Source organism: Periplaneta americana, chromosome 4 (assembly GCF_040183065.1).
Source record: "Periplaneta americana isolate PAMFEO1 chromosome 4, P.americana_PAMFEO1_priV1, whole genome shotgun sequence".
Taxonomy (NCBI): Eukaryota; Metazoa; Arthropoda; class Insecta; order Blattodea; family Blattidae; genus Periplaneta; species Periplaneta americana.
Genome location: NC_091120.1, coordinates 29,962,626 through 29,977,082, shown reverse-complemented (window position 1 = coordinate 29,977,082; position 14,457 = coordinate 29,962,626). Strand labels below are relative to the sequence as shown.

At 34.9% G+C, this 14,457-nt stretch overlaps 1 protein-coding gene across 1 annotated transcript in view; it reads left to right on the top strand.

Moving 5' to 3' along the window:
- AP-2alpha (adaptor protein complex 2, subunit alpha) overlaps nt 1-14,457 on the top strand; it is a 102,128-nt gene that overhangs the window by 57,604 nt on the left and 30,067 nt on the right. Inside the window, exons 3-5 of the mRNA XM_069823080.1 lie at nt 9,291-9,502; nt 11,653-11,741; nt 12,402-12,506. Coding sequence (XP_069679181.1) covers nt 9,291-9,502; nt 11,653-11,741; nt 12,402-12,506 — 406 coding nt within the window. The remainder of the gene's footprint in view (nt 1-9,290; nt 9,503-11,652; nt 11,742-12,401; nt 12,507-14,457) is intronic.

The window sequence follows — 14,457 nt, the reverse complement described above, 5'->3', positions numbered from 1 at the left end:
TCAAAATAACTTATGCCTAGTATTTTTTTTAATAAATTGCCTTTTGGGGTGCGGAAAAAGGTGCTCCCATTTTTATGGGGTGCTTGCGCACCCTTTCGCGCCCCCCTAGCGACGACCCTGACTGCTATTTCTGAATGGAAAATATCTGTTTTGTCGTAAATTTTTTGAGTGTTTTCTGCCGGTATCCATAGGCATTAGTATCACACTCAAATCTCCTTAGTTTGGAAGATACGTAGACACGAATTTCGACACCTGCGACTGAATTTTTCTTTGCATTTTATATGAAGACGCGTTTGAATATAAGTTCTTCTATACTCATGAATTTCACAGTAGTTGTATTTGAATGTATGTTATTTTGCACCTGTGCCCTTCATGCGTCTTGACTCAATTCTGCTTTTGTCTCTGGACGTGTCTGCGAAGTTTGTATATATTCACAGAACTACCAAGTCGATACATCAGTCCCTAATGCGCATCACCTCTAAGTGGCAACGTAGAAATTGAATGTGCCAAAGCACTCAGCGTGGCACTACGTAGTTAAGACGACAAAGTGAGCTACTTGCACGTACTGTAGCTATCATGCGTTTGCTCCATTGCTCCAGTTTACTTAATATTTCATTGCTTTGTGTGGCAGTCTAATAATATAAACGCGGTTCAAAAAAAAATTAGCTTTTATGCTCGACCATGCCGAAATGTAGTAATTATACACCTGGTAGCAGTCCTTTAATGCATGTCATTAAAGTACAGGTGTTCAGCCAATGACAACTCAGCTTACAGGTGTTCAGTCAATGACAAGTCAGCTTTGTGCCGTTATAAAACCGCAAGTATCGATTGTTCTCGGATATGCAATCGAAAGAGAATTAGCGAAAATTCACGGAGGCTGGAAATCCAATACTGTCGCAGAAGGTTATGTTCTGTTACTATAATAATTAGCGTTAATTGTAAATAATATTCAGATAAATTCAATTTGTCATCTCGTTTTTCAATGTCGAATTCAATAATCAAGGTTATATCAAGTTTAACGGGATTACATCAAGGTCAATGACATTGTTCCTCGGAAAAAATCAATACTTTCGCGTCTGCGCACATCTCACATATTTGACGACCTAGAACAAGGTCACTTCCGATCTTGTCAGATACAAATAAAATGTATACATCTGAATAATTTCAAGCTAGAAATATGGTCGAGCATAAAAAGTCGTATGAAACTCGCCTATAATGGTAATTAAGAAGCTCGTTTCAGAAACATCCATACTCGCTTCTTAATTACTATCACTATAGGCTCGTTGCATAATGTACTATTATATACCGTATATAAAAAAAAAAGTTGCAGGCTATATTTGACATACCCAGTGCGTGTACTTTTTTTCGTTTTAGAACAGGTATTTTCCTGGCATGTAAACTTATTTGAATACTCTCAATAAAATCCTTGGAAGTATTTTAAGGTTTGGTGAATTTGTTATATAAACAACTTTCCTGTGTTAATTTAAACTGTGATGGTAATTTACCTTAGTTAATGAATAGTTGCGACTTTATTTCGGTCATCGTCAGATTTTTAGCGAGGTCCTTCAAGCCGAAACTAGTAATTAACTGAGGTACATTACCATCATAGTTTCAATTAACGCAGGAAAGTTGTTTATATAACAAATATACTAAATTTGTAGTAATAAACGTGTCAAAAGTGTATAATCAAGATGTACAGTATGTTTTAATTTTGTACCAAAGTAGTTTTGTGTAAAATTTTATGCAAATTAGATTATTTAATGTAGCCTAAATACTATATATCCATCGATGAAAAAATACAACACGTTCTTAATAGCTCAATTGTAAATACAGAGTAAGCCGAAAAAAGTGTGGGCTTTACAGGTTGGAGAGCCGGTTTCAAATCCCGGCGAATTCTGGTGGAATATGTGGTGGACTAATTGTAAGTGTTCACTACATCGTATCGCACTCCTCGGAACGAATCGCACACAACGGATATTTTAAGTGGAGTGCGTTCACTGTAACGGCTCTACCTCGGCTCTCATCGGATTCCCTATCAGCTGTCTAAAACATATGACGTACAATATTGTCGATATTGACATTAGGCTGGGGGGAAGAGAAGGCCTACTGGCCTTAGCTCTGCCGGATTAAATAAATAAATAAATTAATAATAATAATAATTATGATTATTATGATTATTATTATTATTATTATTATTATTATTATTATTATTATTATTATTGTTATTATTGCCGAAAACAGGAGTTTGAGGTTAGGTCTATTAATCATGATTGTTAGCGAATAAGAATTTGTAATTGTTTCATGCTTCTTAATTATTGAAGAGGAAGAAACGAAAGATATATTGGTTACATTATATATATATATATATATATATATATATATATATATATATATATATATATATATATATATATAAGAAACGACTTGATTACTGTAATGGGAATGCCTCAAATTATATAATTCTTCGCAATTTTCTACAAGTGAAATAAGTTCTCCGTCTGCCATTTTGGCGCGACACTGAACTTGGCATAACATAATAGCAATAGTAAAAGTTGAGCAATTAAAATTGAATTATTAAAGAAGGCCATGATCGCACGCATCGGAAAAGTTGCTCATCGAGAAACGTGGACGGATTTACCGATGCGTACGATACGATGTAGTGAATGCGGTTACATAACAATTAAACTAATACTAATTTTGAAATGAAGTAAATTAATTTAATTCTCAATTAAGTCATCACGGCCTTCAGACTCGTAGTAAAATCGTAATTTCGAAGGCCATATGCCTTGTTAACATAAGCAGTGACTTATACACTGAGTTGATTTGTTATATTACGACAATAAAATGTCGTCATGAACAGAGGTAACCTCAAAACATATTAAAATCATCGAAAACAAAACGACGGATGGGTAGACTTTAGAAGAAAAGTTGGAAATAAGTAGAAAGAGATTTCAATGTAAGAAAACCTCATCCCAATCAATGTCTTCAGCAATATTGAAGACAAAACAGGATAATATGAAAGTAGATGCAAGGAAATAAGCTTCCTCGGAACGGGCGCTCCACACTACCATCATAGTGTCATAATATGCGTTAACTTTACACATACTAATCACGTGATAGGAAGTTCCATTACTTGTGAATAACAGGGAATGGTTCAAAATTAAGCCTGTCATAATGCCTCATGAATATACGGAACACTTTTACTATCGTCGATTTTTTAAATAAAACTGAAGTTAAAAGTTATTGAAAATGTATTAGGATTGAAACAGCGGAGTTAACAAAAGAAAGAATACTATTGCCCTAAACATTTTTTATTCATGCAGATTTATTTATGTCATTTGACAGTATTTTGTACTTGTACTAATTTTTTTTTGCCCAACAGCACCTTTGGTACATAGTTCATTCATGTTTGCTGAATTGAAAATCAAACATTTGCAAATATTTATACAAATCAAAACAATAATTTCAACACTAATTTATGAAGTAAACATCAGTTAGAGAAGTTATTTATTTTTACATTATTAAATAGAGTTTGATTAAAATACGTGACTTTTGTGCGACCCGACAAGGGGGACGCCGGACACTTAGGTCAAAAAAAGAGGACTGTCACGTTTTTTACGGGACGTATGGTAAACTTGTTCAAAATCGTCAAGAATGAGTGTGGGTCTGCGTAAAGAATTCAGTCAATGACAAACATGTTAGTTTGTTAAAACAAAAAGGAAACAATTGAAAACTTCAGTTTCAAGGATGAACTTGGTGCACGGTAACTGGAGGACATTTTCCATTCCATGATTCATAAATATGCGTAACTAGTATTTTCAAATCTGATAATTCTCAACATTTAAATATCATCTCGCTATTAACAAGGAAGAGATCGGGTTCATTAGCTAGTAGAATGATTTTCAAAGGCAGACGTAACTGCTGTGTTGTTTAAAGAAGCGTCTGCATTGTCGTGACCTTCAGACTAAATTGTAATTTTTTTGTTATATTAATAATAGATTTATCCTTTCTTGTTCCAGCAATTGATTGCATAATGGGGAAATGTTGTGCACAGTTTGTCCATGAGTGTAATAGTATACCTTCCCCCCCCCCTTATAGCAGCTTAGAAGCGTGTTGTAATTAAGTTCGCGTTAGTGATTAGGGACCTGCGTTTTTTTCACGTTTGCGAAAAAAACCGACCTTTAATTAAATACACTGTACGTCAAGATGCTTGGGAAATTGTTTCTCATATATTAATAAATCGAAATTAAGATGTTTTTTTTTTTTCGCGAAATAGTGCGAAATCGAACAGTAGCGCGAATTTGTCAGAATTACCAACTTCATGCCAGTAATAGACATAAATCTCAATGTGTGTTTTTTTTAAGTGTTTCCGCAAGTTGTATTCAGCACTTGAAGTGTTCAGTCTAGAATTCATCTTTAACCGTAATGTGGATATGACTCTAGTACAGTGCGCAATGCACTTTGCACGTGCATTAACAAGACAATACTGAGGGGGTGTCAATGCAAACTGTATACGTGACGGCGAAATAAATAAATGTAAGTTACATATTTATTTACAATTTTTGTTTTTATTAAGTAATATCTGACAGGACAAAATTTTGTCCAATATTCTTTTGAGAAGATTAGCTCCGTACGTAGATGAAATTATTGGGGATCATCAGTGCGGTTTTAGGCGTAATAGATCGACTATTGATCAGATTTTTTGTATTCGACAGATAATGGAGAAAAAATGGGAGTATAAGGGTACAGTACATCAGTTATTCATAGATTTCAAAAAGGCATATGACTCGGTTAAGAGGGAAGTATTATATGATATTCTTATTGAATTTGGTATTCCCAAGAAACTAGTTCGATTAATGAAAATGTGTCTCAGTGAAACATACAGCAGAGTCCGTATAGGTCAGTTTCTATCTGATGCTTTTCCAATTCACTGCGGGCTAAAGCAGGGAGATGCACTATCACCTTTACTTTTTAACTTCGCTCTAGAATATGCCATTAGGAAAGTTCAGGATAACAGGCAGGGTTTGGAATTGAACGGGTTACATCAGCTTCTTGTCTATGCGGATGACGTGGATATGTTAGCAGAAAATCCACAAACGATTAGGGAAAACACGGGAATTTTACTGGAAGCAAGTAAAGCGATCGGTTTGGAAGTAAATCCCGAAAAGACAAAGTATATGATTATGTCTTGTGACCAGAATATTGTACGAAATGGAAATATAAAAATTGGAGATTTATCCTTCGAAGGGGTGGAAAAATTCAAATATCTTGGAGCAACAGTAACAAATATAAATGACACTCGGGAGGAAATTAAACGCAGAATAAATATGGGAAATGCGTGTTATTATTCGGTTGAGAAGCTTTTATCATCTAGTCTGCTGTCAAAAAATCTGAAAGTTAGAATTTATAAAACAGTTATATTACCGGTTGTTCTGTATGGTTGTGAAACTTGGACTCTCACTCTGAGAGAGGAAGATAGGTTAAGGGTGTTTGAGAATAAGGTGCTTAGGAAAATATTTGGGGCTAAGCGGGATGAAGTTACAGGAGAATGGAGAAAGTTACACAACGCAGAACTGCACGCATTGTATTCTTCACCTGACATAATTAGAATCATTAAATCCAGACGTTTGAGATGGGCAGGGCATGTAGCACTTATGGGCGAATCCAGAAATGCATATAGAGTGTTAGTTGGGAGACCGGAGGGAAAAAGACCTTTGGGTAGGCCGAGACGTGGATGGGAGGATAATATTAAAATGGATTTGAGGGAGGTGGGTTATGATGATAGAGACTGGATTAATCTTGCACAGGATAGGGACCGATGGCGGGCTTATGTGAGGGCGGCAATGAACCTTCGGGTTCCTTAAAAGCCATTTGTAAGTAAGTAAGTGTTAGTTGGGAGACCGGAGGGAAAAAGACCTTAGAGGAGGCCGAGCCGTAGATGGGAGGATAATATTAAAATGTATTTGAGGGAGGTGGGATATGATGATAGAGAGTGGATTAATCTTACACAGGTTAGGGACCGATGGTGGACTTATTTGAGGGCGGCAATGAACCTCCGGGTTCTTTAAAAGCAATTCGCAAGTAAGTAAGTAATATCTGACAGGAAGTGTGTTGAGGTAACTTGAATGTTTTTTTTATTGACAGATACATAACAGTTAACATAAAACGTAGCCTATTGATGTTTTTTTTTTTTTTTTTTTTTTTTTTTTTTTTTTTTTTTTGCAATGATACCAGTTATATCAGGAGCAGCAGTACGACTGACAAAAACCCTGAGAATAAGGTTTAAACTAGCATCTGAAATACTCGACCGCAATTTTGTTTTTGTACACTTGAGGACAGAAAAAAAAATCGTTCACATATACAGAGGAATTTCCTAAGTTCGACAGAACAGAATTGAAAGTTCTGACCAATAAGGGTAATGGGTGTGGCAGGTGAAATGAATACAAATTCTTATTGGTTATCCATCAACGAATGCAGTACTACGGTTAGCGTGTCTAGCCGCGAAACCAGGTGGCCCGGGTTCGATTCTCGGTCGGGGCAAGTTACCTGGTTGAGGTTTTTTCCGGGATTTTCTTTCAACCCAATATGAGTAAATGCTGGGTAACTTTCGGTGTTGGACCTCGGACTCATTTCACCGGCATTATCACCTACATCTCATTCAGACGCTAAATAACCTAAGTTGTTGATAAAGCGTCGTAAAATAACCTACTAAAATAAAATAAAATACAGTACTGTACTTGCATTTCCTGCCCGCCCCGAGACTTGTGTATGCGCTTCTAGTACCACAGTGGGTTTCGACAGTTTCGTCTCACAAACGGCACAATTCTCGAATAGAAAAAGAGAGTTCATTAATTTAAAATCAGTGATCAATATGGATGCCCTAATCAATAAAATATTCTGTTTTTCTTTGACAAGAGTATCACTACAAGACACAGGACCAATTTGGTCGGCGGGAAAGGGCACATAAGTAAAAAAGTCGATTTTTCTGTTGTACCTAATCATATAAGTCTAGTATTTTTTCTAATTTTTGAAATAACGGTTAGCGCGTCTAGCCGCGAAACCAGGTGGTCCGGGTTCGATTCCCGATCGGGGCAAGTTACCTGGTTGAGGTTTTTTCCGGGGTTTTCCCTCAATCCATATGAGCATATGCTGGGTAACTTTCGGTGCTGGACCGCGGACTCATTTCACCGGCATTATCACCTTCATCTCATTCAGACGCTAAATAACCTAAGCTGTTGATAATGCGTCGTAAAATAACCTACTAAAATTTTTTTTTTTGAAATAATAAAATTTATTTTATTCTAAATTGAAAAGGGCCTTGCTTTAACCAACATACATGAATTTCATTACTATACTTATATTCAGTTAAGAGTAAATTAAAAAGAAAATCTCTCCTGAAAAATTATTCTTTTTGACGTATGTGCCTTTTCCCGCCGACCAGAGAATTTCCATTCAAATGGCAAACCCATTTCTTAGTGCCCGTATAGGGGCGTGTCTAATTCTCCAACGTAAGCAGTCGAACTATAGGGTGTCGAACTTGATTTCTGTCGAACTTAAGAGCTTCCACTCTACAAGTTGAGTAAAACTTAAAGTAAACAAAGTTACGCTCTGTTCAGTGATCGATATCACACAATTTTATCTTTACATGTTGTGCCAACCTAAGATTTTATTCATCTAATGTAGCCAAACCAAACATAACAAACGTTTATCTAAACAACACCATTCTGAAGGTTAGAACAAAAAAAGATCGATCGCTAAACTGCGTAACCTTTCGACCCAGGCTCCCGTCTAGTTCCGCCCCCTAGACTTACTGCAATAATCGCGGAAGATGTATTTGGATACCTCACAGCAGTACTCTTTACCTCGTTGCACCGTTGCATGACTATTTGCACGCGTGCAATTTTGAGCATTTGTGAAGCCCTGCTCTAGTGGGAAAAGTGGAAGTTTTGGCAACGAGAAAATTCCCATCATCAGTCGAGACTGAACATAGACCTTCAGTCCATAGCTAGTTGCCCACAAGATGAGCTACCCAGCTGTAAAATAAATAAATAAATGAATACATAAATAAATAAATAAATAAATAAATAAATAAATAAATAAATAAATTGTCCTTCTTGAATAGAATATTCGTGAAACTGTAAAATGTTAAATTATTCCGGGGGGGGGGGGGATCATATTAGTTCTAATCAACTATAATGAAACTGTAAGTCTTCAATTTCGCATACTATAATATTGTACTATTGGTTTTAATTTTTATTTTAATTAGGCATTTGATTTCTAATTTTGAGCCATTTCTTGTAATACCTGATTATTGCCAATTGTTGTTACTAAATAATGTATTTAATTCGTAAATTTTAAGCCATCTCTTAGTACAGCTATTTATTGCTCCTAAAATAACATGTTTAATAGTTATTTCTTCCTATAACCATTAGATATAAATATAGAGACATGCCTTGAGGCTTTATGAAACGACCCATTCTTTCATTAAGGTGCATTGTTGTACATCATTCATGTGAATTGTAACCTTGACCACAATTTTGTATTATAATTTTATTATTGTTTTTTGCGTATAAAATATGTATCTTGATACCAACTATAATCCTAATATACCTCAGGGTGAAATAGGGTTTATTAAATTGGATAATAAAAAAAATAAATAAGTTAATCAATGAGTGAATAAATCTAAAAAAAAAAAATCAACTAATTTAGGCTATTACAAAGTTCAAAATAGTGGATTGCTATTTTGATGCCAGAACCCACAAATTAAGTCTTCTAGTCATGTCACATTGCCATGTTTCCTGCACTGGACCTTGGAAACGTACAAGAAAATAAAGTCTACTGCTGTGGAGTAATGGTTAGCATGCCAGATCGTGCCTGGGTTCAAATCCTTGTTGACATTTTTTTCTGGAGTTTTCCCCACAACCCATTAAGAGCAAATGCTGGATAACTTTCGGTGCTGGACCCTGGACTCATTTCGCCGGCATTATCACCTTCATCTCATTTAGACGCTAGATAACCTTAGCAGTTGATAAAGCGTTGTCAAATAATCAATTAAGAAAAAGAAAAATGAAATGTCGAGGTTAACATTATTAAAATCGAATCGTAAGAATTTGAAGCTTACTTATTATGTTACTCTTCTGAAAATTGTTCATTGGAATGAAGTGATAGTATTTGAAAAATGGAATGGAGAACTGTGGATTGCACTTTGAAAATGAATTACATAAGAAATGTCTCTGTGTTCTAGATGTTTTTATCAGCTTGTAGAAACTTAACATGTGCTTTTTTTCTAGGTAAAAGCAAAGAAGCAGAAATTAAAAGGATAAATAAAGAATTAGCCAATATCAGAAGTAAATTTAAAGGAGATAAAACGTTAGATGGTTACCAGAAGAAGAAATACGTATGCAAACTTCTCTTCATATTTCTCCTGGGTCATGACATTGACTTCGGTCACATGGAAGCAGTCAACCTGCTGTCTTCGAATAAATACTCAGAAAAACAAATTGTGAGTATATGTTACAGAAATTGCTTCATTTACAAAATCTTTTCTAGATATGTAACACAGTGATGTGGGTATGTTAATTTAGGAATATGTTAAAATTTGTTTGGTTTGTTACTGACTACAATTATTTCTGTAAACTTTAGTTTAATTTATGAAACGGTTACTCACTTAATGAAAGTGGCCATTACTGTTACTGGTGACATCACCCACAAGTCTGATCAAGCAGCGAGACTAGACAGAGAATGAATCATCTTAACAACAGTGATAATTATATAGCTTAGATTCTTGTTGAATCATTTAGCCGGATTAAAGTAGATGTTGGAAGATTTATCTTGTTCTCTTTAATAACTAAACCTGATGCAAGTGTGAAACATTTGTTTTACGAATCTTGAAAAGTACATTTAATTGAAAACAGAACATTGAGGAAATATTGTTAAACAGCGTTAATTTTTTTAGTTGTAGGCCTACCCCTGAAATTACCTATTTCATTCATTCATTCATTGTTCTGACCAAGGGCAGGTCTTTCACTCCAAACTCAGCTTTCTCCAATCTTTCATGTTTTTCTGTCTTCCTCTTTGTCTCATATGATTCATATTTCTTAATATCGTCTATCATCTGATATCTTTTTCTCCCTCAGATTCTTTTCCCGTTCACCATTCCTTCCACTGCATCCTTCAGTAGGCAGTCTCTTCTCAGTCAGTGACCCAACCAACTCCTTTTCCTCTTCCTGATCAGTTTCAGCATCATTCTTTCTTCACCCACAATTGGCTCTCATCTGACAAAGGAAAAATTTTACAGTCTGCACAAAAGAAACCAAATATGACCTGTAAATGTACAAAAACTTGCCCAGACATGTTCAAACATTTTTAACAAGAGCCAGAACAGGTCACATTGTCACTCAATTGTACCTACACCGATTTCACATTTCTGATAATCCTACTTGTCTGTGGTGTAATAATCATGATGAAAATCTGGAACACATTCTTCTATACTGTCCATCCATAAACCACAAAAGTAAATTAAAATCATCAGTACCAGTTGCAGAAGACAAAGCCCTGCAGTATATATTGACTACACCCCACCTCTGGCTACTAGCAACAGGCATCTATGATGAACACCGATCAAAATACCCCTCATTTCTCGTGAAAAACAACAACTGAATAGACTACAGTGGACTATAGTGGACTTTATGTTGTCAGCAAACAGCTGGATACATTAAGAAGATTGATTTCTTCACCCACTCTTTTCAACACAACTTCATTTCTTATTCTGTCTGTCAACTTCACACGTTTCATTCTCCTCCATATCTACATTTCAAATGCTTTCTATTCACTTCTCTTCATTTCGTCGTAATGTTCATGTTTCTACTCCATACAATGCCACATTCCATACAAAGCAGTTCAAGAGTCTCTTAGTTCTTTTTCCAGAGATCCGCAGATGATGTTACTTTTTCTGTTAAAAGCTTCCTTGGCCATTGTTATCCTCATTTTGACTTCCTGGCAGCAGCTCATGTTACTGCAGTAGAGCATACTGCCTCATTTAGAATTCGCAAGTTTACCTTCTTTATTTTTCTTCCTATGACCCATGGTCTTCGTCTTATTTGCATTTATCTTCATCCCATACTGCTCACAGCTGCCATTTAGCTTCAGTAGCATATCCCTTAGTATCATCTCATCTTCTACTAACAACGGCATATCATCAGCAAATCGTATGCACTTTATTCTTCTTCCTCCTACTATCACTCCTCCCATGTTTAGAAAACAGTTCTTCACTAATTTCTCCAAGTAGATGTTGAAGAGGGTAGGTGATAAAGGACATCCTTGATTGAACTATTATTGTTATTTTATTTAGTTTAATTTCTTCTACATTTACGGCAATTAATCCATTAAAGGAATACAACTTTGTGCTGAAAATATTCTTCTTTCTGATTAATATTCATACTCCATAGACTACATTTGTGAGCTTTTACGTGTCCTTAAATCTAGCGAAAACAGTAACAGGAGGTATTTGAGGTGATAGCTTTAAGTGCCTCATACACACATATGCAACAAAAATTTTGATTATTCTCTTAAGACCAGAACAAGCATGATGATGATGATGATGACGACGACGACGATATATGAATCAACTGTTTCACTTTCTGTTGTTTATAGGGTTACCTCTTCATTTCCGTTCTGGTGAATACCAACAGTGATCTCATCAAACTTATCATACAGAGCATTAAAAATGACCTGTCATCTAGGTAAGAATGTACATTTCCTAAGATTATATTATACCGTACCTTATATTGTTATATTACGTTCACATTTATTTTTCTGATTATTCGTCCATGTAAAAAAAAAAAATACGAACTCAAAAGCTCCAAAGGAAAGAAGGTGTGATATGAATTATTTTTTAGTGTCTGAATAGGTCACCTGGCCTAATACATAATATTGATGATTTGTTTTTTTTTGTGATATATTTCGGTACCTTAACTTAATTGAATAATTTCATGGTAGCATATTCAGATTGAAGTCTCTGTATCTGTAAGAACAGGTGAAAAAAGTAAAAGATGACAATATGTAAACATAGTTTGGCATTAACTTTAGCTCATACTTAATTCCATGTTGCTTATCATCACTGTTTATATGCGTTGTTACTGATAAAATGAAACTGTATATCTTTAAATTAAATCCTACTTTTAGAATTAATAATTTTTCAGATAGTCATGGAAGGTACCCTTTGGCAAAAACTGGATTAATATTTTCAAGAGAATTTCCTCTGATTTATACTTTATGATGAAAAATTAATAAAAAGTGATCCATTTTCCATCATTATAAAATATTAGCTTATGCAGTCAACATTATAGACTACATATACATTTATAAGCAAATATTTTAAATATGGGGAATATGTGTTTCAGGAATCCAGTCCATGTTAGTTTGGCACTTCAGTGTATAGCTAATATAGGAAGCAAGGAAATGGCAGAGGCATTTGGACATGAAATTCCAAAACTTTTAGTATCTGGGTAAGTATGAGGAGAGCATGTGTGCATTGTAACTTTGAATTGTTTAATGATTTTATAGCTTCAGTACCCGAATTTTGTACAGTTACGTTTAACTCTTTGATATTTGCCTTTTAGTTACAGTATTTAAGCTGTTTAGCCCAGACATAAAAACTTGGCTTAATTGTATAAATTACTTTGAAATATAAAAATGTTTCTGCCATTAGAACTATACTGTGCAAGGAGGTAGAACTCCCGTACTAAACTTTAGGGCACAGCAGAAAGTGTGTGGTCAGGCTATTTTACTAACAGTGATATTTCATCTTGGATTGTTCATGATTTTTTTTTCAATATCTGAAGTGGTAGGAATGATTCTTGATGAAACCATTTTATTCATAGACAAAGTTATTACATACTACATTGATAATGTCAGACAAAATCATGTCAATGTTTACCAATAATCCATCGAGCATTAAGTGTATCTGTCTGTCTATCTGTGGTCCAACCAGTCACATTCTTTGGGTTGTCCTGTACTTATTTGTCGACTGGTTTGTAATTAAACATTTTACAAAGTATTCAAAATTCTAATAGGTTTGAATGGTGAGTTTTGTAATTAATTTACACAATTTTGTAGGTTCATACATTGAAATATTCGAAGACATACTTGAATATTTTTTCATATTGTAATAAAATTGTATGATAGTAGAATAATGAGTTTGATTTTCATTCTTATGACTTAAAATGATTATGAAATGGCCATTCTCTTGATGATGTTGAAGAAATGGTAAGTAAGAGTGAAAGTAATTTAAAGGACTTCTCTTTTTTTAAATTAAATGAGATGCAGTGAATAAGATACATTATTTTAGTATACAGATTTATCAACCAATGGCCACGTTTGGGATCATTTAACCCATTTTGTTTGTTACTTCCCAGTAGAGAGGCGGGGGAAAATGTATATAGGAAATTTTTGTAAACAGTTACACTTATGATAAAGAGTACTGCTATGGAACAGGTACAAGTAAACATTTTTGAATTTGTGATGTGTAATATTCCGATTCATGATGAAATGGATGTGAAAATAATTGAAGATCTGAAATGATAACATCCCAAGTCCAAAATTGACCGAATTTGACTTTTTAGCTAACTTATGTTGTTTTGTTTGGACTGTCAATCGTCTTAATGTATTCAGCTGTTTGCTGACAACATAAAGTCCACTATAGCCCACTGTAGTCTATTCAGTTGTTGTTTTTCACGAGAAATGAGGGGTATTTTGATCGGTGTTCATTATAGATGCCTGTTGCTAGTAGCCAGAGGTGGGGTGTAGTCAATATATACTGCAGGGCTGTGTCTTCTGCAACTGATACTGATGATTTTAATTTACTTCTTTTGTGGTTTATGGATGGACAGTACAGAAGAATGTGTTCCAGATCTTCATCATGATTATTACACCACAGACAAGTAGGATTATCAGAAATGTGAAATCGGTGTAGGTACAATTGAGTGACAATGTGACCTGTTCTGGCTCTTGTTAAAAATGTTTGAACATGTCTGGACAAGTTTTTGTACATTTCCAGGTCATTTGGTTTCTTTTGTACAGACTATAAAATTTTTTCTTTGTCAGAAGAGAGCCAATTGTTGATCCATAAGTTTGTAAAATGAGACTTTACTGAAGCAAAAGCATTGGATAGAGATATCACTTGAAGAGGTCTTGGTTGCAAATATGTTGCCTTTGTTACTCTCTCGTGGGTACTCACCTTGTCGTGGTGAGGGAGCTTAAACTTGTTGTTTAAGCTAACAAGTAACAAAGAGGTACCCACATAAGCTGCATTACCACCAACGCAGTCCCACTATATTTTTTACTGTTTATATTCATGGAGTCCCTCAGTGTAAAATTCTCCAGAGGTAAAATAGTCCCTCAATCGGATCTCCGGGTAGGGACTGCACTGAGAGATTCCAAGAATCGTACTAAAGTAGT